General features: G+C 45.5%; 1 protein-coding gene across 3 annotated transcripts in view; it reads right to left on the bottom strand.

The window, feature by feature from the left end:
- The window catches only part of COLEC11 (collectin subfamily member 11), a 59,020-nt gene that overhangs the window by 13,103 nt on the left and 19,354 nt on the right, over positions 1-26,563 (bottom strand). For all 3 annotated transcript variants that reach the window (XM_063919508.1, XM_063919506.1, XM_063919507.1), the window contains exons 2-6: positions 18,346-18,501; positions 15,392-15,463; positions 4,227-4,298; positions 3,982-4,035; positions 437-532 (exon numbers count right to left, since the gene is read on the bottom strand). In XM_063919508.1, coding sequence (XP_063775578.1) covers positions 437-532; positions 3,982-4,035; positions 4,227-4,298; positions 15,392-15,463; positions 18,346-18,475 — 424 coding nt within the window. In that variant the 5' untranslated portion in view covers positions 18,476-18,501. The remainder of the gene's footprint in view (positions 1-436; positions 533-3,981; positions 4,036-4,226; positions 4,299-15,391; positions 15,464-18,345; positions 18,502-26,563) is intronic.

Genomic DNA, 26,563 nt, shown 5'->3' on the forward strand with positions numbered 1-26,563 from the left:
ACGCGCGGCTCCTTATATAGAATCCGAGTCTCACGATAGAATCCGAGCCTCGCGAGAATCCGACAGCGTCATGATGACGTTCGGGCGCGCTCGGGTTAACCGAGCAAGGCGGGAAGATCCGAGTCGCTCGGACCCGTGAAAAAAAACATGAAGTTCTGGCGGGTTCGGATTCAGAGAAACCGAACCCGCTCATCTCTAGTATATACTGGCTGCTTTATTTTTACACTGCAATTTAGATTGCAGATTGAACACACTACACCCAAATCTAACTCTCTCTGCACATGTTATATCTGCCTCCCCTGCAGTGCACATGGTTTTGCCCAACTGCTAACAAAGTTCCTGCTGCGATCAACTCAGAATTACCCCCATTGATTTTTTATCACAGGACCAAACATGCTAAGTTGCCACAGAACTAGAGGCATAATGTAATACATACCATTTTTTACAAACTTTAACTCTGTGGTCAATTGTGCCACACGGATGTCCATCTCTCCAACAGCTTTCCTCAGCTGACCACATTCACAAGGAAGTCCTACAAGAGGCACGAGTGTTTAGTGTCACCATTGCAATTTAGCAATTATCTCAGCAGACATTTTTTATACAGAACTATTTACAGAGTTCAGTAAAACCTTAGACGAATGGTTTTACCTAAAATCAGGGCCTCTCTGGTTGGAGTAGGAGAGTGTATCAGTGACACCTACCTCTAGTTTTCATAAGGCTGGACTTGTATTATTGTTTTTCAAAAAATGCCTCCCTTTTCCTGGGATACATACATATGATATCCCAGCAGACAGGATGCTGGCTGTCACTATACCGACAGCAACATCCCGTCTGTCGGAATCCCGGCAGCGAGTCCCCTCATGGGCTCACTGCGATCATCACGCATCGGGCCCGGTGGCTCGCTTTGCTCTCCACAGGTTCTATTCCCACTCAGTTGGTGGCGTGGATCCACCAACCAAGTGGGAATACCGGGTGGGTGTTGGGATTCTGTATGCTAGTAACATTCCGTCTGTCGAGATTCCAGCATCGGTCTCCTGAACGCCGGAATCTGAACAGCCGGTATATTGACTGCATTGACTGTATATTGACTGCATCCCCTTTTCCCCATTATGGGTGTGATTCAGAGGTGGACACAAATTCTGTTGCCAATGTGTCCTTGTAAGCAGTGGAATTGAAAAGACACGCTAATGCCGCAACTGCTGTCTTTTAAACAGAGACGCCCACTGACAATGTGTCAGATTTACCGCTGGCATGCAAAGATGCAGCATTGCTCGCATTACCGAAGTTCTGAGCATAAATATGGTTTTTCAGAATTTCCATCGGAACTAAGACGCTCAGGCCCGTACCACTGCACACCACCTACGGAGAAATTTAGCCACTGTCCATGAATTAGCACCAGTGGAACTGAAACCATGCTTTGTTCTTTCAATATTGCTATATGGCTCACTCCATAACAGTCATTAATTGGACTAATAAAGATATGCAAATGTGAAATTGTCACCCTCTAAATTTGTCACCTACCTTCATGGTGGTCAATCGGTGATGCTCAATGCAGTCACAGGCCACCTAATAGGTTTGTGTTGGGCGGCTGCATCGCTTCATGCACTGAAAGAGTATAGTACTACACGAGGTCCATGGCAACTGGAGACCAGTTGGCCATTTATGGACAGCCGTATCATTGCCAGTACTGTGAATGTTAGCTAGTTTCATGTCAGTGTCAACCTACTACACCCCAGTGTTCCCCAAATGATCCCAGCGTCCACCAAATGCCGCCAGTGCCCAGCACCCACTTAAGATATAGTACTTAATGGAAATAAATAGGTAAATACAGTAGAATAAATAGGCGCCTCATTCATAATAGATGGCACCCATATTAGTGTAACTGAAAAACTGTCCACTTCCACATATATAGGGCCAAATAGAGCCACCTCTGCTCCTAGGACAGGAAAACAAAAAACGCAGTAAACAAAGAGTCCAACTGGCGGTAAATTATACAGGTAAGTGGATGTTTTTTCTTTTCTTTTATTATTTTTATTTATTACCCATTAAATATATACAATTTATGCAGTATGTAGGGCCGTAAGTATCATAAGGGCTGAAAGGACTGTACTGTTCCTGGTAGTGCTAGAGTTGGCTTTACTATTTGTATGAGCCAATTGTATTCCAATGTGCTACTTAAATATTTTACCTTTTTGATATTACATAAAGCCCTGCTAAGGTTCAGTAAGACAGATTACAGCATCCGGGCCAATGTTGTCCTTCACATCCTGTCTGTTTGACTTTGTATATGGTCTAGCACAAACATGTCAAACTCAACATCCCAACTGGGCCGAATAATCAAGGTCTAAGTCTTGTGTGGGTCGCAAGAAAAAGAAAAAGTCTTATATGAAAGTTTTAAAGGTTTATTAGAAGAACCAAGAATAAAGTATAATCAAAGAGATGTCAAGTATCGGGAAGAAAACATCTTTAATAGTGTGACCTTAGAGCTGTGTTATTCCCCCTCATATATCACTGTGCAGTCCCCTATCCTCTATATATTAATAATACCACATATCAGTGTGTGCTGGGAGCTGTGTGATCCCCCTCATATATTACTGTGCGGTCCTCTCTCCTCTATATATTAATGATACCACATATCAGTGTGAGCTGGGAGCTGTGTGATCCCCCTCATATATCACTGTGCAGTTCCCTCTCCTCTATATAATAATACCACATATCGGTGTGTGCTGGGAGCTGTGTGATCCTCCTCATATCACTGTGCAGTTCCCTCTCCTTTATATATTAATAATACCACATATCAGTGTGTACTGGGAGCTGTGTGATCCCCCTCATAAATCACTGTGCAGTTCCCTCTCCTCTATATAATAATACCACATATCAGTGTGTGCTGGGAGCTGTGTGATCCCCCTCATATATCACTGTGCAGTTCCCTCTCCTTTATATAATAATACCACATATCAGTGTGTGCTGGGAGCTGTGTGATCCCCCTCATATATCACTGTGCAGTTCCCTCTCCTTTATATAATAATACCACATATCAGTGTGTGCTGGGAGCTGTGTGATCCCCCCTCATATATCACTGTGCAGTTCCCTCTCCTCTATATATTAATGATACCACATATCAGTGTGAGCTGGGAGCTGTGTGATCCCCCTCATACATCACTGTGCAGTTCCCTCTCCTCTATATATTAATGATACCACATATCAGTGTGTGCTGGGAGCTGTGTGATCCCCCTCATATATCACTGTGCAGTTCCCTCTCCTTTATATAATAATACCACATATCAGTGTGTGTTGGGAGCTGTGTGATCCCCCCTCATATATCACTGTTCAGTTCCCTCTCCTCTATATATTAATAATACCACATATCAGTGTGTACTGGGAGCTGTGTGATCCCCCTCATATATCACTGTGTGGTCCCCTCTCCTCTATAATACATGTCATTGTGAGCTATTCAAATGTTCCACTTCCAGCCCCCCGCTATCCCATCTTGCTCCCTGGTATCCCATCTTGCTCCTTGTGTCCCCTTCAGCCATAAGCACCCTGTCCCTCCAGTGCCAGCCCCCTTCAAAATACCTTCTTCATTGAGAGACATTTTTCTATCTAGATTCCAGAAGAATCCTCCTGCAAGTAGGGTAGCTGGGTACACAGGGCATTTGGGCACACCTACAGGGCATGGGGGAAGAGAGCTTTGCAAAGGCAGCCGGGCATGTGCAGCAGCTCCCCCCGTGGACATTTCCCCATCTCAATCACTATCTTCTCGCACATGTGCAGAACGGCTAAATGCAGCCTAATCAAAGCTAAGCTCCAATCACAGCAGACAGGCGCCAACACTAACTAATCTGGTTGTGGCGGGCTGCATTCCATTGTTTTTAAAAACTTGGGCCGCAAATGTATGCGTTGTGGGTAGTCTGCGGGCCGCGAGTTTAACATGTTTGGTCTAGCATCAAGAGTAGCATGTCATTAAAAGAAGAAATATACCTGGATCTCCATTAGGACCTTGAGGACCCATATCACCAATATCCCCTTTTTCACCTAAACAATGAAATAAAAATGTATTAGAAATGTGATTTCTATTGTACTCTTCCATTATAATCAAGAGGATAATAACTTGGTTACATGAATGGGCTAATTACTTCAATAAATATCTTCCATAATAAAATGTACAACTGAATCAGTGACGATAAATCAAACCTCATATCTAGTACAAGCTCGTATTTAAATACCTTTAGAACCAATGGGGCCAATTTTTCCATGACGGCCCATGCCTCCTTTCACTCCTTTGTCTCCTATTTCTCCTGCAAAACAAAATAAAAAAGTGACAGGCAACCTCATCTTGTTGTAAAAAGATTTGTGGCATATAAGCTTTGTCCCTCATCCCGAGTTGATCGCTAGCTGCCGTTATTCGCTGCGTAGCAATCTTTTAAAAAAAATGGCAAATCTGCGCATGCGTATGGGCCGCAATGCGCATGTGCGTCGTACGGGTACAAAGAGCATCGTTGTTCTACACAGATTCTAGCGACGATTCCATTCGCACAGCCGAACGCAAGGAGATCGACAGTAAGTGGGAGTTTATGGGTGTCAACTGACCGTTTTCTGGGAGTGTTTGGGAAAACGCAGGCGTGGCAGGGCGGGTATCTGACGTCAATTCCGGGACCTACGTCGCAGCAATCATCGCACAGAATAAGTAACTATAGGACTGGTCTTGTTCTGCAGAAAATGTGTTTGTAGCCGCTCGGCTGCACAGGCGTTTGCACTCTTGCAAAGCGAAAAGACACTCGCCCGTGGGCGGTGACTATGCGTTTGCACGGCTGCTAAAAGTAGCTAGCAAGCGATCAACTCGGAATGAGGGCCAGAGTCCGAGCACCATATTATACATATACTGTAAGAAAGGGCCATTAATGTTAAATGTGTGATATCTCTGGGGTGTCATAAATGATCAAGAATGTGGTGAACACCGCTTGTACTTGTGAGTACATTTGTAGCCACTGTGCCTCCACTCAAAACTCCCTCATTATCAACCACACAATTTCCTCAGCCTCTGCCCCACCCACTGCATTCCTTACCACATCCATGGAGAGCGCCCTGCGATGTCTCCTTACCCAGCGGCACTAGGACTCTGTTGTGCCAGAGGCGTAATCTAACCTACGACCCTTGTGCACTGCTGCACATGTGCAACCATACAGCGCATCCTAAGCTCCGTCCTCCATAGAGGAAGGACATGGCTCTGAGATCCTCCATAAGAGAGAGACAGTGATACTCAGACCAGTGACCCTGCTTAAAAATATATCTATAACCATATATATTCAGGCGCTATAGTCAGAGCTGGTTTTCTAAGGAGCTGTTAGGTGGAGATAGTCAGTCTCCTATATATAGGGAACAACTTCAATACACAAAATATAACAGCACTAATATAAAAACAGACAGGTGTTACCAAAAATATATACAATGCAATTTATTCACATTGGTTAAAAAAAGTCTTTCAAATAATAACATATAGACACTTAAAAACAGGTCCTTTTTGCCAGTCTCTGGAAAAATGTATTGCAATATTTGTTCACGACCAATATTAAGCCAGTAAGGGTAATGGACCATTTGTATATGGAAAACAAGCCTTTTGGGTAACATTATCCAGTCTTTTTGGTATAATTACCAATCCTGTGGATATCTCTTGGTTACTGTAGCAGTTGTCCAAAGCAATGGGCTCCCACACAATGATAATCCCTTTGTCCCAGGGGCTATTGCTGGAGTTTCCAATGGCTGCAAATGTCCAGATAAAGTCCCACAGTGGTTCCTGGCTGTGCACAAATTCCGGAGGCTGGCCTCCTAACACGTTAGGACCCCAGCAGTACCGACACTGCCGGCACCCCAACACTGATGACACCTCCGGTACCCCCGCACTGCCGCCGCCACTGCCCCCCGCACTGAGGACACCATCGGCACACCCTGTCACAGTAAGTTCACTATTGGTGTATCCGATCTGCGCTGTATCCGGCCCCCACTGTATTGCCCCCACCTGTCAACCTAGACCATGTCAACCTAGAGGCCCTGTCGACCTAGTTACTGTCGATCAATAGTGGTCGACCTAGACACTGTCGACCTAGTTACTATCTACCTTCCATACCACACTCAACCCACACTGTATCCCGCACTGTATCTGACCTGCACTGTATCTGCCCCACGCTGTAAACAACCCACACTGTATCCAACCCACACTGTATCCCAACCACACTGTATCCAACCTGCACTGTATCCAAACCACACTGTATCCCACACTGTATCTGACCCGCACTGTAACCGACCCATACTGTATCTGTACCTTAAGCTGGGTACACGCTGGTAGATATAACTGCAGCTCAATGGATCTGCAGATATAGTTATAGCCGGATCGGGCAGTGTGTTGTGCATCATGACTGACATCACGAACTGGGCGAGCATTTACATGTGCCCACCCAGTTCAGCTGTCAATGTGTAGATATATTGGTCATCGACGTAATATGTCTGTGAACTATGGCATTCACAGACATATCATTGGTACACACTGGCCGACAAGCCAGCGATATATCGGCCATTCAATAGAACGGCCGATATATCAACCAGTGTGTACCCAGCATTACTGTATCCAACCCACACTGTATCCCACATTGTATCCAACCCACACTGTATCCAATCTGCACTGTATCCAACCCACACTGTATCCAACCCACACTGTATCCAACCCACACTGTATCTGATCCACACTGTATTCGACCTGCACTGTATCTGACCCGCACTGTATCCATCTCACACTATATACTCCATTGTATCTGACCCCCACTGTGTCCGAACCGCACTGTATCCAACCTACAGTGTATCTGGCCCGTGGGTACGGAACATTGTTTTTATGGTTGGGGAGATTTTGGTGAATTGCTCAACAAAAAGGCTGATATGATCGGGGCTTTACATGGGCACAGAGTGTCAGTCATCAGTGGTCTAGGGCCCTCAAGAAGGAGGTACAGATTGGGCACTGAGAATAGGCATGTGCTGGGGGTATGTGCAGTGGCGCTGAAAGAGGGGGGGTACTAATTACCCAGGCCCAGGTCTGATGGAGGGGCCCATGTGTCCTCCACTCCCTTTCCTGGCAGCAACTGCAGCTTTCCTCCTCATCCCAGCACACGCTGCTGTGTGCTGGGCTTCAGTGTGGCCAGGGAAGTGCTTCAAATTTCATTTTTTCTGTCTTTTTTTCTAAGGGTTCATGGCCACACCTCATATGATTAAGCCACACACCCTGAAAAGTATCTGGGCCCACCCATGCTCTTTACTGCCCTGGGCAAGTTCACTTATGTAGTTATGTCTGCTATTGCTATTTAACACATGGTTTATGGTTTTTTTCTTTGATGCTTGTTAGCTATTACTATTGTTGTTTTAAGCAATGATATTCCACACATGATTCTTAGCTAGTTTCTGTATTGGTTTGTTTTCTATTGAAAGTACTTGCAAGTTGGTTTGATCGGTAAATGCTAATACATTACTAATTTGCTAAACATTTTTAAACTTCTGTGTGTTTGTGCCGTTGCTTTGTTGCTTATTTTAGCCAGCTAGCTTTTGGCCTATGGCCCTCATTCCGAGTTGATCGTACATAGCAACTTTTTGCTGCTCGTGCGATCAACTTGACGCCGCCTATGGGGGAGTGTATTTTAGCATAGCAGGGCTGTGATCGCTTGTGCAGCCCTGCTATACTAATAAAGTTTCCTGCAAAACAAGACCAGGGTCAGACCTACTTACCCTGTACGACGGATCCAGCAACGAAGGTCCCGGGATTGACGTCAGACATCCGCCCTCCAAACGCCTGGACACGCATGAGTTTGGATCTCCACACCCGGAAAACGGTGAGTAGACGCACCGGAACGCCACCCTGCTGTCAATCTTCTTGAGATTGCGCTAGCGATCACTTTCTTCTTTATTCTGGTCACTGCCCGGTGAGCAATGATGCGCGTGCGCAGTTCCGACCCATTCGCACCGCAGCAAAGAACCGCTGCGTGCAAATGGGTCGGAATGACCCCCTATGTTGGTGAACAATATTGTGAGCAGTGAGGTGGTCATAATTGACTGGAAATTAATGTTATTGAGGATAATAATATTCTAAGAACAACTAAAGGCCCAAATTATGTGATTTTAGCTTTTTTTGTAAATTTTTGGGAAAAATACAAAACCAAAACCCATCATGGCTGAAATCCAAAACCGAATTCAAAACCAAAACCAAATAACGGATTAGAACCAAAACCCGCAAAAATGGTTCGGCACACATCTCTAGTGTTAGAACAAGGCCTGTCCTTACCTAATGCACTCAAAATTCTTAAATGGTGTAACTACTTTTCCAAACCTCCCAACTATTTAAACCTAGAAGGAGGGACACTGGCATGCGGCAAAATTAGGAGGTGTGGCCTCACAGAGAGGGGGCATGGCCTTTGCGGGAAGTGCTGTGATTATGGGCCACGCAATCGCGGGACTTTCCCACCAAAATCAGGACAGTTGGGAGGTATGGGTTCACTTGCCACTACTACTGCAACCTCCTTCCCCTTATCATTATTATTATTATTATTATTACATTTTATTTATAAGGCGCCACATGTGTTTCGCAGCGCCGTACAAAGGACAGTACAGGGGACAAAACATTTCATTACAGTAAATAAATAACAGAAATAGAGTACAGATAACAGAGCACCACACATTCTCAAGACATAGTACAGCTAAGATGTAAGTTTTGAGGTAGTGATCATCGTACTACTAGAGGCTGGTGGTCATAGATGGAGATGAGCCTTTACTAGCAGGATAAAAATGGTCGTTGAGTGGGGGAGAGCTGTGAGTGAAATGTGTTGAGACGAGGGCTTAGATAACAAGAGGAAAGAGGGCCCTGCTCTGAAGAGCTAACAATCTATTGGGGAGGGGCGACATACAGATGACAAGAGGTGCAGGCAAGCGGGAGGTAGCCTGATGGCAGTATGCAAGCAAAGCTGAGATGTTCACGGCATGAGGCAGGGGGTGGAGGCGCGGCTTCAGCTCTGGGTTATGCATTAGAAGGGTACGCTTTGATGAATAGGTGGGTTTTTAGAGCCCGTTTGAAGCTTTGCAAGGTTGGGGAGAGTCTAATGGAGCGGGGGAGTGCGTTCTGAAGGGGTGCAGCACGTGCAAAATCCGGAATTCGTGCATGGGAAGCAGTGACCAGGGCGGTGGAGAGGCGACGGTCATTAGTCGACCGTAGGGGGCGGGAGGGAGTATGAAGGGAAAGGAGGTTGGAGATGTAGGGAGCAGTGGAATTAGAGATGGCCTTGTATGTAAGGGTGAGGAGTTTGAAGAGGATTCTGTAGGGGAATGGGAGCCAGTGTAGATTTTGTTGAAGGGGAGTGGCAGATGTGGTGCGGCGGGAGAGGAAGATAAGCCTAGCTGCGGAGTTCAGGACAGATTGGAGGGGAGCAAGATGGGAGCAAGCGAGGCCAGTGAGGAGGACATTGCAGTAATCAAGTCGTGAGATGACCAGTGAGTGGATGATGAATTTAGTTGCACTCTGGGAGAGATATGGCCTGATACGAGCAATGTTGCGTAGCTGGAAACGACAGGATTGTGCCAGAGCTTGGATGTGGGGTGCAAAGGAGAGGGAGGAGTCAAGAGTGACGCCCAAGCAGCGGAGTTGGGGAACAGGGGAGATGGTGGTGTTGTCAACAATGATGGAGATATCCACCTATCCATACTTCAATCCATGTAAATCTACAGCAAGACTAATATACCACTCTCAGTGTACACTAACTCACAACATCCTCCATGATCCAATTTAAACTTTGTACAGTACCCTTACCAACTAATCTCTCATACATCTGAAGCTTCACCGGATTTACCATATCTCTGCACTTCATCTCTGACAACCACCTCTAATCTAGGAGATTGTTGTAGCTTCCCAGGATGTCTCCCAACATACCTGGAGTCTCCAGGTCCTTCCAGGACATAAGGCAACTATACTGTAACAGTGAGAGTCAACTCTGTATAGCGGTTATTCCCATTATTAAGGGAATATTATCTTCGTCAGTGTCATCACTCTTGCCCAACAACTGGGAGACTGTCCGACTCTTTTGGTAGTAAAGGAGATCACCCACAATTTCAGGGGACATTCAAGGAGAGGAGGGTAGGAAATTATGTTCCAAGATGCAGTGCATAGCTTTCTAAAATGTTAGTGTCATCATAATACAATTGAATTTATAATTAGCATCACATCCAAAGGATGGATGCAAATTACAAACCATGTTGTGATGAACAGGGTGGAAATGCAACATTTTTGGCTTGAATGGGAAACACTGCTTCTGTGTGTAGTACATAAACACTGGGCAACTTTATTTTTACACTGTACATCTGTACATTTTACACTCTGCAATGCAACATGGTTTTGGCACATGCACAAATACACTTTCTAGCTGGAATGAACTACTAACTGAATTATGACAAATATAAGTATCTTGTTTAGAGGTACTAGCTCCTCCTAGTGGTGGCACGCAACATACAAGACTTGCATATCGGTCGATGTTCTGCATCCTATATAAAAATAAAATTCTCTGTATTTACTGTTTTAGATGTGATTCTGAATAAATATAACCTTCCTAAATATAACTTCCACGAGCATCCCTAGCATATGTCACAGTGGCAGGATATAAAGGGGTAATGCTCCGGCAGATGCAGCGCTGACTTTTCTTATTAATTTGATGTATGAATTGTCACAGTTTATAGATGTCAGAAAAATAATACACGGCACAGAAACCGCTTCTTCAATAAAACCTCGGTGTCAGAGTTTATGTTACTATTACTGAAGAACGAGTACCACAAGGTACAGCAGTAAAGCCTGTGTTAATGTATTCTTCTGAGACCTGCCGCACTGACTAGTCCCTTGCTAAAGTTTATGTGGGGTCATTAATTCTCCTCTGATTTGTTAACAACCATTAAGAGTGCCAGAGTATTAAAAATAACAGTTTGCAACTGAAATATCCTTGAGCTGGCTGTATGCCACCTCCACTTACAGCGCTGAAAAGCATTACACAGGATGTAGAGGCAGTGGGAGCTTTGTACTGAACATCAGAAAACAGGAATAGTTACATGAGATAAAGAAGCACATAGGGAACATTGGATTATGGGTATGTAAACCATGATTGGAATCAGGTGACGTATAGGAATTTTAAAGCATATTCTGGTTTGATATTCTAAAAGTGAATGCCCCAGTAACAATAACAGATTACCTATGTACAGGCTTGGACTGGCTCACAGGGGTACAGGGGAAACCACCGGTGGGCCCCCCCTGCCTGGGGGCCCACCTTCTGCTCTAAGGGTGTGTACACATGGTGAGATTCGGGCTATGCCCGATTCTCACTATGCGACAGGGGCTAGGTCGGCACATAGTCAGTATCACAAGCACATAATGAGTGTGCTTGCGATACTGGCTCTGTGCGATTTTGGCTAAGTGTCAATTTTGACTATCTCTTCTATAGAGATAGTCAAAATTGACTTGCCTGCACAGTCTATCTTTTCTTTCGATACCGACCGCTCGGGACCGTGCATCGGCATCAAATCGGGATCGCAAGGTGACTGTCACCTTGCGATCTGCACTAACTTTTCTTCCGATTCTGACTATATAGTCAGAATCGGAAGAAAAAGTCTCACCGTGTGTACACACCCTAAGGATCAGGTTCCAGACTGTGCACTTGAATTATACATTATATACATATGTTACCTTATACTGGACTATGGTGTATTTTCTACTGTGCATTGCTGTTATTAATCTGGTACATTATCATGCATGCAGCAGCTGAATTTACTGTATATATTTATGATGTGGCCAAGAGGTTGCACTCTCTAATGGTTAGTCAAACCAATGAGGTGGAAGGCCACACCCCATCTGCATCCCCCTCTGTAAATGGTTGGCACTTTAAAAATATGCCTGCATTGTCTGGACCACACCCACTAAATGCTGCAGCCCCGCATCCCCCCCTTTTCCCCAAACGCCTGCAGCTGTCAATCATTATGCAACCTCATCCTTGCGGGATGCGATTGCACGGTGATGGTTGCACATGTGCACTAATGCCGGTGTACATGCGCAGAAAGATGGGCGCGGCCACTGCATGCGAACACAGCGGCTGCGTCCATCTCTGAATAAGGCCTACAGTCTCTTCTACAAAATATTGTTAAAATTACTCTTTATTAAATTCACTTTAAAAGGAAGGTATCAATGCCCATATATATTATAAAGTGCTCTTATTGCTAATTCATATACAGTATATTGATGCAAAGTTGCCTTATAGTAGGCTATGCCAAGCAAAACATTAAAGCGATGACAGAAACAGAATAATGTGGTAAAGGGAACAGAAAGCAAAATTTATTGTAAATAAAGAATACTTTAAAAACAATTCTGTGTGACACTGTCTCTATTCACGTGTGATGTTGGTATTACTTCCATATGTGCCTTCACTGTAAAGCGTATACTTCTCTGCTTTCCGGCCCAGTATGTATCCTGTGATAATATTAATATTGTTGCAATGTTCAAAATTATAGAGGAGTGATATTTAGTATCTCATATTCATGGTTCCTTTTATACGTGCTGCATATCTCAGTATGATGAAGCGTGGTCAGGCTAATATCAAACTCTCGTCATAGTGAAAAGCAACAAATGTATCATTTTGGCTTTGGAAGAGATACTAACTATCTCTCCTCTATAATTGTGAACATTGTAACATTAATATAATCACTGGGTACATACAGGGCTGGAGAGCAGAGAAATATATGCTTTACAGTGAAGGCACAAAAAGAAGGTCCCGGTATGAATGGTCGACCATGTTATGGTCGACAGTCATTAGGTCGACCACTATTGGTCGAAATTGACATGGTCGACATGGACACGTGGTCGACACATGGACATGGTCGACACATGAACGGTCGACACATGAAAATGTCGACTTTTTTGGGGGGTTGTGTCGTTTTTTGCGTAAAGTGACGGGGAACCCCAATTAGTGCACCGCGTCCCCTTGCATGGCTCGCTTCGCTCGCCATGCTTCGGGCAAGGTGCCTCACTCCGTTACCGTTGCGCCCGGCACAGATTACCGTTCTCAATCGTAGTCCACGAGGATCGTAAAGTATGGAAAAGTTCCACAAAAGAAAAAAAATGTGAAAAACGCATGTCGACTTTTTCATGTATCGACCTTTCATGTGTCAACCATTTTCATGTGTTGACCATGTGTCCATGTCGACCATGTCAATGTCGACCAATAGTGGTCGACCTAATGACTGTTGACCATAAGATGGTCGATCATCCAAACGGATACCCAAAAAGAAAGTAATACCAACATCGCATGTGAATAAAGAGGACACACGGCTCTGTTTTTAATTCACTATATATTTTATTATTTTTTTTATTTTTTTTTATTTTTTTGTATCCTGTTATTCTGCTTCTGTTATCTCTGTAATATTTTGCTTGGTATAGCCCTAGTATAGGGCAAATTTACAGGTACATCAATATAAATGATTTAGCAATAAGAGCACTTTATAATATATATGGGCATTGATACCTTCTATTTAAAGTGAATTTAATAAAGAGTCATTTTAACAATATTTTGTGGAAGGGACTGTGGTGGTCATTCCGAGTTGCTCGCTAGCTGCCGTTGTTTGCAGCGTAGCGTTCAGTCAAAAAAATGGCACTTCTGCGCATGCGCATGGTACGCAGTGTGCACGCGCGAAGTACTTTCATACAAGCCGATGCAGTTTCACACAAGGTTGAGCGACGCTTTTCAGTCGCTGTGTTGATCGGTGAGTGATTGACAGGAAAAGGGCATTTCTGGGAGGTAACTGAGTGTTTTCCGTGAGTGTGCTAAAAAATGCAGGCGTGCCTGGGGAAACGGGGGAGTGGCTGGCCAAATGCAGGGCGTGTTTGTGACGTCAAAGCAGGAACTAAACTGTCTGCAGTGATTGCAAGGAAGGAGTAGGTCTGGAGCTACTCAGGACCGGCATGAAAATATTTTTGAGCAGTTCTGCTAATCTTTCGTTCGCACTTCTGCTAAGCTAAGATACACTCCCAGAGGGCGGCAGCTTAGCGTGAGCAATGCTGCTAAAAGCAGCTAGCGAGCGATCAACTCGGAATGAGGGCCAGTGTCTGCCCGTTTCCTAACTGATTCCTTCAATACACAACCCATGTCTAATTCATAAACCCCATGATGTGAAGGCTTTTAGAATTACCACAGACATTCTAAAGGCACTTTAGCCTTTTAATGTAGCTGAAGCAAACAAGACAAACTGCATGGGCCGGGGCACAGCATCCTGTACAGTTACACACATTAGGAAGGAGTCTGTAAATTCCTGCCCTTAGGGAAAGGATATTGGGCCTAATTCAGATCTGTTCGCTCGTTAGCGTTCTTCGCTGCGCAGTGATCATTGCGTATTGCGTATGCACCGCAATACGCAGGCGCGCCGTACAGTTACAAAGTGGATCGTTGTGCACTGGTTCTAGCAAAGAATCCATTTGCACGGGCGTTCGCAAGGAGATTGACAGGAAGAGGGCGTTTGTGGGTGACAACTGACCATTTTCTGGGAGTGGTTGGAAAAACGCAGGCATGTCAAAGCGTTTGCCGACCGGGTGTCTGACATCAATTCCGGGCTCGAATAGGCTGAAGTGATCGCAGCGGCTGAGTAAGGTCAGAGCTACTCAGAAACTGCACAAACTGTTTTTGTACGGGGCGGCTGCACAGCTAAAATACACTCCCCTATAGGCGGTGACTATCTGATCGCAGCACTGCAAAAACTAGCTAGCGAGCGATCAGATCTGAAATAGGCCCATTGTGTACACATGGGCTCACTATATTGATAAAGGTATAGTATTTATTGCAGCTATATTGGATTTCTATCTAAACTTCTATCTTTCTTTCCTATAAAGACCTGTCACTCTTGTTCAGCCCCAGTTATTAATCTGCCAACATTCCAGATTAGAAAATCGGGAAAAATTAGACCACACCTCCAGTCCACCAAACACATGCCACTTTCACATACGTGTACCCCTATGCCTGTTGGAGCTTCCCTCCATCCCTGGGCTTTATCCTAATACCCCCTAGTGCTGGCACCAGACCAAATATTTTATGACATCATCTTACACACACAAGGATGACATCACAGTCCTGACCATTCTGAAACTGAAGCATGGTATACTCATTTTTCCATTCCTGATTGACCTACAACTATTCCTTTGTGGCTCCTTTACACTGTGTCTATAGCTGGTGAGTGGAACCTGTCCCTTGCCATTATGGAGTTTATCTCCGGAACAAGTCCCACTTGTCCTTAGCAGGACTGCTGTCATATGTAGGTGCTTTTGCCTTTGGAAGGCTACATAGATATTTACCTTTTTCTCCTGGTGGACCAACTCTTCCTGGTCTCCCTGGTGCACCTTTCACCCCTTTTTCTCCAATGTCACCTAGATGAGTAGAGTTCAGTTATATAAAACTGATTGGACAAGCATTACTTGTGAGAGATATATATATATATATATATATATATATTTATATATTTAATTAAAAGCAGTATAAGTAAAGATATAATGTGCATAATATATAAAGTACATACATGGTTCTGTTACAGGAAGATAATAAAGTCCCTACCTCACAGAATAGCTTTCTGCTAGCAGCAGTGACATAGCAGTGGGAAGCAGACACAGCTGCTACCAGGTCTGTGGCCCCAGAGAGTACACATTAACCTCCACAGGCTCGAGTCCTATAAACCCATCTTGGAGAAATCACTTCTCAGATAATCAAATATCCTCTGCATGTTTACCACAATATCACAATGGGATGCAGTTTATATGCCGGAGGCCGGGATCCTGGCAGTCAGGATATTGAAGCCGGAATCCCGACCGCTGACAATGCCGCTAGCCAGAATGCCGGCTAACAGGGGCTATTCTGCACGGGTGCTACCGGGCTGACCAATCAGCAGTGATCAGCAGCACAGCAGGCACTGGGGTGAGGGAACCAGGAAGCAAGCAGAGGTCCCTATGATAGTAACAGCTGCAGGAAAATTCTCTTCCTGCGGCAGTTGTACTCACAGGATAACTGCTTTTCAGTCACCCATCCTGCAATCATAGCAAAACTGAATAGCTCCGGTACGTTAGCATCCACAGCTAATTGGATGCTTAATATCTGGACCAGTCGGCCATCAATAATTAATAGGCCCCTAAATGAGAAAACATCATTTGTAGGCTGCACTAAAATGACAAGACAAGTGCAAGAAAGATATAGGAGAAAAGAGAGCAGCTGCGTGCTTCTAGAAATATGGGGCGTCACGTCAGCAAACCGCATGAACTATTCCAGCTTTCACATACGTATGCTGTTTGGCGCTGAATGGTCACATGGGGCTCATGTCACAGGACTCTTGTACACAGCAATAATAACAGATAAGTTAAATAATGACTAAAGGCCCGTACACACTGGTCGATATATCGGCTGTTCTCTTGAACGGCTGATATATCGCGGGACCGTCGGCCAGTGTGTACGGCCGATACGTCTGTGAACTCCGTCGTTCACAGACGTATCGCGTCGGCCGCGCAGCACAGCCGACGGTCAATATATCTACCGATATATTGGCGCGTCGCTGTGTGTGTACGGGGGGGTCGGCCGACCGCCCGTACACATGCTGCGGCGGCCGGCGGTGATTGACAGCTGAACTGGGCGGGCGTGTGTACACGCCCGCCCAGTTCATGACGTCAGTCCCCGACGGATCGAGCAGTGTGTATGCTGAACACACTGCTCGATCCGTCCATAGATATATCTGCAGATCAATTGATCTGCAGATATATCTATTAGTGTGTACCCACCTTTAGACATGCCGCCCAACTGTCAGGATTTGCACACCTTGAAGAGGGTGGAGACTATAGGGTAATGGATGTGACTTTACTGGGAAATGGAGCTGGCTGGATGAAAGTGGGTGTGTTTAGCAGTTCAGGGGCGGGGCTTATTGTGTTGATTTTATCTCTAATTATGCTAATGAAGAAAAAAAGCAGGAAGTAAAGGGCAGGAAAGAAGGAAAAGAAGAGGTTGGCACAGTTGCCTCCGCCACTGCCACTTTTTATGCAGCCGCTACTGCTTCTTTATGCTAATGCAGCAACCGATGGTCTTCCTACCGAGACTTCCACCAGCTGTGGTGCTAATCCGCCGCTGTGCGTATTAAGTCGCACCATCAAAGGCACTGTCAGAGACTGCATAATCTCCGCCTGGACATAGCTGCCGGTGTTAGTGCAACTGCGTATTTAGATGCAGTCGCTGAACGTGCCACGTCCGCATCTGGCTAACCACACCCCAGTTACCACTCAAAGATGCCCATCAAAACTGCATGGATCTGCATACAAGTTTGATCTGCGTCTTAAAGTAGTAACCACCGGGACGCAGATGCAGACTGAGAATACCAGCCGTTAGCAAGGATGCCTCCCGCATTTAGCTTTGAATCATGCCCTTAATGTTACATTTTTCAGATCTGCACAACAGGCTGACTTTAAGTAGATCATCAACTTCCTTTATTGCACTAATCAATTAGCCTCAGTAATTTGCAGCTGCTAATTGAATTCCCCCCTACATGTTTTGCAAACAATCATATCAGGGTAAATGTTTTGTGCCTCTTTCTGAGCTTCATGGCCCTCATTCCGAGTTGATCGCTCACTAGCTGCTTTTAGCAGCAGTGCAAACGCTAGGCCGCCGCCCTCTGGGAGTGTATCTTAGCTTAGCAGAAGTGCGAACGAAAGGTTAGCACAACTGCTCGTAAAAATTTTCATGCAGTTTCTGAGCAGCTCGAAACTTACTCCTACCTTGCAATCACCTCAGTCAGTTTAGTTCCTACTTTGACGTCACAAACACGCCCTGCGTTCGGCCAGCCACTCCCCCGTTTCCCCAGGCACACCTGCGTTTTTACCTGACACGCCTGCGTTTTTTAGCACACTCCCAGAAAACGGCCAGTTACCACCAAGAAACGCCCACTTCCTGTCAATCACTCACCGATCAGCAGAGTGACAGAAAAGCGTCGCTCGCCCTTGTGTAAAACTGCATAGTTTTGTGTGAAAGTACTTTGCGCGTGCGTACTGCGGCCTGTACGCATGCGCAGAAATGCCGCTTTTTCACCTAATTGCCACGCTGCGACCAAAAGCAGCTAGCGATCAACTCGGAATGAGGGCCCATATTGCAGACATTTTCCTAACCACACATGATTGAGAGAAATTCTGCTGAAAGATCCAGCACTCAGCATGACTGAACTCACTATACACAAACAAAAGACACTTTGTACAGGGATAACATGACAATACAAGGGAAGATGTACCTTTTAAACCTGGCACAAGTATCTGAACAGAACAAGACTCGTCAGCAATGTTCTGACAATACCCAGATCCCAGCAATATCAGGAGCAGCAGGTTAATTAGGGTTGCCACGGAAACCAGAAGTCTCTTCATTGTGAGTCCTTGTAGGTCATTGACTCCTGAGTAAAAGAATTCATAAACACTCAGTGAATTAGTCCTACCATACACTCAATATTTCCATAGTCTTTACTGGAAATACCATATGAATCATTCTGCCTGTGTAGTGTTCATTCAAACTCTAATCTAAGGTTGCCAGGTCAACAATTTTACGCATGCCACACACATGCTATCTGGCCGCAGTGTAGTGGTATTACTCCAGATGCTTAATCTAGGGCTGCACAATAAACCCATGCCATGTTAACTAGCCAAATAGGATGAGTTCAGTTTAACCTGTATATGTTTACTTGCATTAGCATTAAAAACTTTGCACACTGATTTAAAACATTGTACAACTGTTATAGTTGAGTAGGTATATCTAAGTACATCACACATGCAGATGCACTAAGCCTTGAAAAGTTATAAAGTGGAGAGGGATAAACTACCAACCAACAAGCTCCTAACCAGGGCCGGACTGCCCATCTGGCACTTTTGACATATGCCAGAAGGGGCGATGGTCTGGTGGGCCGGTCTGGTCCCACAGAGAGCCGGGAAGACTGCGTGCAGCGCAGCCTCCGGCTCTCTGGTTTGGTACCCCCGCCTGAAGCGCGTGTCTCCATGGAAATGTGGGCATGCCACAAGTCCACGCCCCCTAACTCACGGCGCGCCCCATGTGCCGTGCTGCATGTCCCTGTCCCCCCACCCGAAGCGTGCGTCTCCATGCAAATGGAGGCACGCCGTGAGTACACGCCCCCCCCCCCCGACTAATGGCACAACCCCCATGTGTCGTGTCTGCGTGCCCACCTACACACACCCCGTGACGTGTGCGCGCATTCACAAATGTCAGGGCTGTTCCTGAGCCCCAGTCCATCAACGCTCCTAACTGTCAAATCCAAACACAATGGTAGATGTAAGAAATGTCATTATGGGGGAGAAGCTGTATCAGCGCTATTATGTGCGCTGATACCGCTTCTCTGCCATGTATGAAGGAGGAGATGTGTGCCCAGTGACAAGGCTGCTTTGCACCCATGTCTATATTGGCACTGCTATCTAAAAGATGAGCAGGGCACAGTATGAACATTGAGTGGCTGTGACCGTTCCAACACCTGCAGCTATCGATTTTGACAGCTGCGGGCAGTGGAGTAATACCTCCCACCCCCATCTTCCCTGAGTGAGGTCTGCAGCTGGGGGAAGAAGTCACAGTAAGTCAGCCACACAGTGCAGCAGCGGGGAGGAAAAAGTCGCTGTGACCCCCTCACCCCACCCTGAGTCTGAGCCACATTTTCTCCTTTGTTAACACTTTGCATGGTTTCCAGCAGGGGAGAGGGGTGACAACGACAACTCCTTATGTGTGAGTGTCAGCAGAAGCTCTAAGCCAGGGATGTTTGCCGATTGGGCCATGCAGCAGCAACAGGGGCACAGTCTCTATGACCACAATGCACTGCCCTACCTCACTGATGGCTCCTCCTCCTCCTCCTCACAGTGCAGAAGAAGCAGGCTGCTGCGGGTCCAGCTCCTCCTCTCCTCCTCCAAGGCCTTCTCCTCAGCTGGGCTGTGACTGAGTGTCTTGAGTAATGAGCAGCACTGCACCTTTAATCTTATATTGCTGTCTCTCTATGTCCCTGCCGCCAATCTGTTATGGTCACTACTAGCAAGGTCTTCAACCACTAACAGTCACCCGCTATTCCTATAGAGCAAGTTATGCTCACCGGTACTTAGGTGACCCCCTGGATTTATACTTGGAACAGTAAGGGCTTATGCATCAATCTGGAGACCACTGGATACTGGATTTGAGGCAAAAGGGACAAAGTTCCAACCATATAGAGACCTGGCTGAAGTGGTAGATATTGGTATTCTAGCAACACAAAGCTTGGCTGAAGAGTTGCAACCCCAACCGTGCAGAAATCAGGCCATCACTAGAGCAGGTCAGGAATACAAGAAATGGCTGAGAGGTTGTGGTTCCAGCCATGCTGGATTCTGGCTGATGGAGAGCAGGCCAGGAATACAGGTTATAGCTGTATGGCTGAGAGGTTGCGGCTCTTGCTGTGCAGAACTCTAGCAGATGGGGAGCAGGACAGAAATACAGGTTATGACTGAAGGGTTGCAGCTCCAGCCATGCAGGGTTCTGACAGATGGTGAGCAAGCCAGGAATACAGGTTACGGCTGAGAGGTTGCGGCTCCAGTCATGCAGGGTTCTGGCAGATGGTGAGCAAGCCAGGAATACAGGTTATGGCTGAAAGGTCGTGGCTCCAGCTGTGCAGGGCTCTGGCAGATGGTGAGCAAGCCAGGAATACAGGTTATGGCTGAGAGGTTGCGGCACCAGTAATGCAGGGTTCTGGCAGATGCTGAGCAAGCCAGGAATACAGGTTATGGCTGAGAGGTTACGGCTGCAGTAATGCAGGGTTCTGGCAGATGCTGAGTAAGCCAGGAATACAGGTTATGGCTGGGAGGTTGAGACTCCAGCTATGTAGGGTTTTGGCAGATGGTGAGCAAGCCAGGAATACAGGATATGGCTGAGAAGTAGTGGATCCAGCCATGCAGGGTTCTGGCAAAAGGTGAGCAAACCAGAAATACAGGTTATGGCTGAGAGGTTGCGGCTTCAGCCATTCAGGGTTTTGGCATATGAGCAAACTAGGAATACAGGTTATCCACAGAAGTACCAACAGGAACCAATTTCAGGAACCAGGATCTATAATCAGGAAGGGGGGGAGCATAGTTAGGCTGGCTGCAAGATAAAGGAGACAGCAGCCAATCAGTGAGCCCCATAAGCCAAGCCACCTTGAAAGCTTAATCCTGACCAGCTGGGACATTACACATATCTCATGCTGCTGACCGCCCAGAATCCCTGGGCAGAAGAACATCGGCATCCCGGTCTCTTTGCAATTACTGGTACCTATGGAGAGCACGAGCCGCCACAGCAGGTAACACACTCTCTCTATGTCCCTACTGTTTTTCTCTGTCCCTGCCACCACTCTCTCCATCTATGTCCCTGCTGGCACTCTCTCTTTCTATGTCCCTGCTGTCTCTCTGTCCCTGCTGCCACTCCATCTGCAGTATGTCCCTGTTGTCTGTCCCTCCCTCTCTCTCTCTCTCTCTCTCTCTCTCTCTCTCTCTCTCTCTCTCTCTCTCACAACACTAAACATGCCTCTTGTGCGACATTAGACACAATGGAAAAAAGGGGGGGACCTGGACTGCACATCCTATTACTAAAGATATCAAGAGGTGCTATCATGCTGGGGCTTCTAATACTACGCTGGAGGAAGAGAGATGCAGATGCACACTCTTAGCACTAAGAATACTGATAGTAAAAATAATTTAAATGAACCCTCACAATTAACATGGAGTATAATTGAAGTTCTTAGCACACATTTGTGCAAATATGCGGGCCCATGTACCGCGGCCAGGTGACTTCATCACATGGGTCCCTAACATTCCTAATACTATCACATTCTATAAATTTATTCAGGACTTACCTCTAAATAGAGCCTTATCAATGTGTGATCTGAAATGCAGGAACCCAGCTAATTAAAACACCTGAGGGTGAATGGGAGGGGTGCCAATACCAGAGGAAGGAAGCCTTGCCTTCCAATGTACAATATATACGCAAATATAGTGGAAAAAGGAGGGGACCTGGACTGCACATCCTATTACTAAAGATATCAAGAGGTGCTATCATGCTGAGGCTTCTAATACTATGCTGGGGGAAGAGAGAGGGACCCATGTGATGAAGTCACCTGGCCGTGGTACATGGGCCCGCATATTTGTGCAAATGTGTGCTAAGAACTTCAGTTATACTCCATGTTAATTGTGAGGATTTATTTAAATTATTTTTACTATTAGTGTTCTTAGTGTTAAGAGTGTGCATCTGCATCTCTCTTCCTCCAGCAACATTAGACATACCAGTGAAGTGCGGTGAGCTGAGGCAGAGCCTTTCCTGTCATACTTCAGTATACTACAGAGATTTGACTATAAAAATGATAAGAAAAAGGCTTTCCCTTTCTGCAGCAAGTGCAGACTACGGGCTGCATGTGAGATCTCGCGAGAGTAGCGAGATCTCGCGCATCGGAGCCGGCCAGGGAGAGACAATTCACATTAGCACTAGGCTGAGATGCTGCGGGGCACAGGCACCGATCGCCGGGGTGGGGAGTTTTCATTTCACTGCTTAGACATCCGTGAGGATAACAAATCTCAGCGCTGCGGCTTCCTGCTTCGCCTCGGTAAAGAGGAGAAGCAAGAAGCGTTATACCTGCACGATAAGTGTGAGTATAGTACATTCCTCCCACACATGGCAGTTAGGAGCTGATTGGCTGGTATTTTAGAACTCCAATTTTATCACTTTTCAAGGCTTAGTACATCAGCCCCATGGATCTTAGGGTAGCAAAATCCCAATCATATGTCTATGAAACTTTGGGTCAAGAGTGATTATTCTTTTTATGCATTTTGAATAATTAACTTCACTATTTGGTATTCATATACAGCAAAGCATGTGTAATGTATTTCTGAACTGAATGTACATGAAACAGATGGAGTGTTTATACTTCATTACAGTATGGCCCACTCTTTTCTTTTTTTCTGCAGCAGTTTGCCTTCTTAGGATAGAGAGGTGAGGGCAGGCAGAGTTTGAGTGACGTCTTTGACAGACAGAGGGAGTGGTGGAGAGGATGTGCCAAGGGGCAGGATGTACGAAAGCCTAAAATATGATAAAAACCCTAAAAATCACATTTTCCATATGTACAGTACCAAGCTTCAGAATGTGATGCATTCCAGAGCTTGCATCCAGTAGAAGCCTAGGGGCTTCTTTTCGCATTTCTTCTTGAGAGGGATCCAATCAGAGCATTTTGTACCTAACAGAATGGGTCATGTTGGAGGGTATGGATACACTGAGATACTTTCTGGAAGTTAGGAGGTAACCCAGGTGAGAACAATGCTGTGGAAGAGAAGGATGTCAATGTAATAAGGATGGCCAACTGTATCAAAATTGGCAGAGGGGTCAAGGAGGGTGAGTAGGGAGAAGTGACCCTTTGAATTTGCCAGATCATTGGTAACTTTATCGAGGGCATTTTTGGTGGAGTTTAAATGGTGGCAGATAATTTGGAAATTGTTGAGAACGGAGTGAGAAGAGTGAAAGTGAGTCTTGTATACAAGACAATAAGGATTCAAAGAGGAGTGGAGAAATCGGAAAGGAAACTGGAAAGAGAGATAAGGTTAAGAAATGGTTTCCTGAGTAGGAAAGATGAGTGTATATCTAAATAATCAAGAGTGAGAGAAGAATTAACAATTTTCAGCAATAAAAGCAGAGATAGAACTGAACTGTGTAGATGAATAATGGAGAAGCTGGTTTTGGTTGATGGTGGTCATGGGCAGTAAGAGAAGAGAGGAGATTGATGGGGTGACAGAAAAGTTAGTAGATAGTGGCAAAAAAGTAATCAGAATTGGTCGACCTGGTGGAAATGGTAGGCTTGTTTGGTGAGAGGAGCACTTTGCTGGTGGCATGTCATTTTGAAGTGTCTAGGTTGGAGCTTGGTGGATCATGAAAGATGTGTGTGGTGGCTAGAGCTGCCTTGTCTTGAGCTGTCATGAGTGTAGAGCTATACAGTTGCTGAGTCTGCAGTATTAGGGCAGGATATAAAGGAAATAGGTGATAGGAGTGATTCAGGGGAGGCTGAGAAGAGGACAAAGTAAAGGCTGTTTCAGTGCTGCTGTTTGTGGATGTATTTTGATGCAGGTGATGCTGCAGAGGCAAAATGAGGCATAGGGGAAGTAGTGTGTTGTGGTCAAAGAGCATCAATGCAGAGTTTGAGAAGCTGGAGATGATACAGATATGGGAGAACATGAGATCTAAGGAGTGTCCAGCACAATGGATGGGAGATGACGCCAACTGGGTGACACCACAGGTGGAAGCTAATATGTGAAGGTTAGAGACAGCAATGCTGATGGAGTCATTAAAGTAATTGGAAAGTAGACTGAACGCATGAAAGGGAAACAGGACAAGCATAGATGCAAGTTTGTCACAGACAGGTCAAACATTGCATTGGGCACAGGAAAAGGAGTGGTGGGAAGATAGAGAAATGAAAATGGAGGTTGAAATGTTGGAGGTACAGTAAGTGGTGCAAGGGAGGGTTTGTGGTGGAAGTTAGAACGTGAACAGATAGGTACATTTTAACCAACAGCCAGGAGTAGGATGTGGTAGAAAAAGATGATCAGGGAGGGAGATACGTGGGTGGGAAAGTAGTAGAAAGTCATGTAGGCAGGGCATTGATGAGAGCGCAGGGAGCTGAGTATCTGAAGCTACAGGTAGGGGGAGCAATGAACTGAAGGTTAGAGCTGAAATATTAGAGAGAGCGGAGGAGGAGATAAGAACGACTAGTGCAGGATAAACGGTATAATATATATACAGTATGGCACAAATCAAACTGGACCTTGGTGTACTACAATTCCTATCATATGCTCACTGGACATTGAGGGTAATTCAGATTTAATAGCAAACCAAAAAAGAAAGCTGTTGGACAAAACCATGTTGCACTGCAGGTGGGGCAGGTGTAACATGTGCAGAGAGACTTATATTTGGGTGGGTTATATTGTTTCAGTGGTTGGTAAATACTGGTTGCTTAATTTTTACACTGCAATTTAGATTAAACACACCCACCCAAATCTAACTCTCTCTCTCTCTCTGCACATGTTACATCTGCCCAAACTGCCGTGCAATATGATTTTGCCCAATTGCTTATTTTTTTTGTTTGCTAACAAACCTGAATAAGGCACATTATAATCTCACTTTTAGATTGTAAATGTACTTTGCAATTATTAAAAATACAATGTAAAAATGTTAAAAGAAAAATGTACCATTAATGACAGATTTGTTTTATTGTATGTACTAATGTTAGCAGAAGACAAAGAAACCATCTTTTAATAAATGAATTTGTTGTGTCCTCTCTTGAAACAGGACTGCATGTTACGGAACATAAGAAGTCTGCTATTATGTACAAACAAAACTGCTTCCCAGACAGAACAACACGACGGGTTATCTCTAAGATTTTCAGCTAGGCCAAGTTCCTCAACTGTTTACACATATTTATAGCTATCATTAGACATTTCCTACAACTTGTTAGCATTTTATATGTAGTAATGTTTTCCCTCTGCATTTTTTTAAACATATGTACAAGTTACAGCAGCCGTCCTCATCCGGAGTTCTGCGAGCCATGCTCAGGGGTTCTGCTAAATAGTCATATCAGTGTAAGAGCCGAGCGCAGAGCATTGCTGTACCATGTGACCAGGGACTGCCGCCAATGTACGCTGCAGCCAGGTATTTTATCAATTATTATTTGTGGGCAATCCCCCGAAACAGCCGTTTTACAGTCAAATAATAAACATCCCTACTAGGGACCACAGCAGATATCAGATATATCCGCTGCTATCTCCCATTTTTTACTTTAAAAGCAGCCGTCATAGAGATCTATGGGGGCTGCTTTCTTGCCATGTATTAATCCAGAATGTACTAATAAATGTATTAATCTCTGGAATGCAGAGCTTGGCCCCAGTAGCTGCCGCCATCTGAAGAGGGCATCTGCCATAGTAGCCTATAGGCTACACTTTGTAACAAGTACCAGGAAGGGATCCGCAGGCACTCATCACTCACACAGTGAGCAGATTAAATGCCCAGTAGCAGGGGCGTTTCTACCGAGGAGGGGGCCCGTGTGCACCTCCGGGTGGGCCCCCTCCTCTGTACGGCACTGTAGACTCCGGCATTGTGCCGGAGTCCACTTCGCATGCACAGGTCTCCGGCAACATGGTACCCGCCATGATCCGGAGACCAATTTGGCTACCACGCATGCGCGGCGGCCATTTTGGTGGCGATTTCCGCCGCGATCGTAGCTCCCGGCGCTTGACTCCAGAAAGATAAGTATTAAAATGGGTGCAATGGGTGCGGTGTGGGCTTTCCCTGGACCCAGGGGCCCGTGTGCACCACACCCATTATAGAAACGCCAATGCCCAGTAGTACAACTGCCCCCGGCAAATGAAACAAAAGTGATTGCTAATGTGATCACTTTACTTTTACACATCACAAAGATAGGATGCTTACAAAGC

Source organism: Pseudophryne corroboree, chromosome 4, assembly GCF_028390025.1.
Source record: "Pseudophryne corroboree isolate aPseCor3 chromosome 4, aPseCor3.hap2, whole genome shotgun sequence".
Lineage (NCBI taxonomy): Eukaryota > Metazoa > Chordata > Amphibia > Anura > Myobatrachidae > Pseudophryne > Pseudophryne corroboree.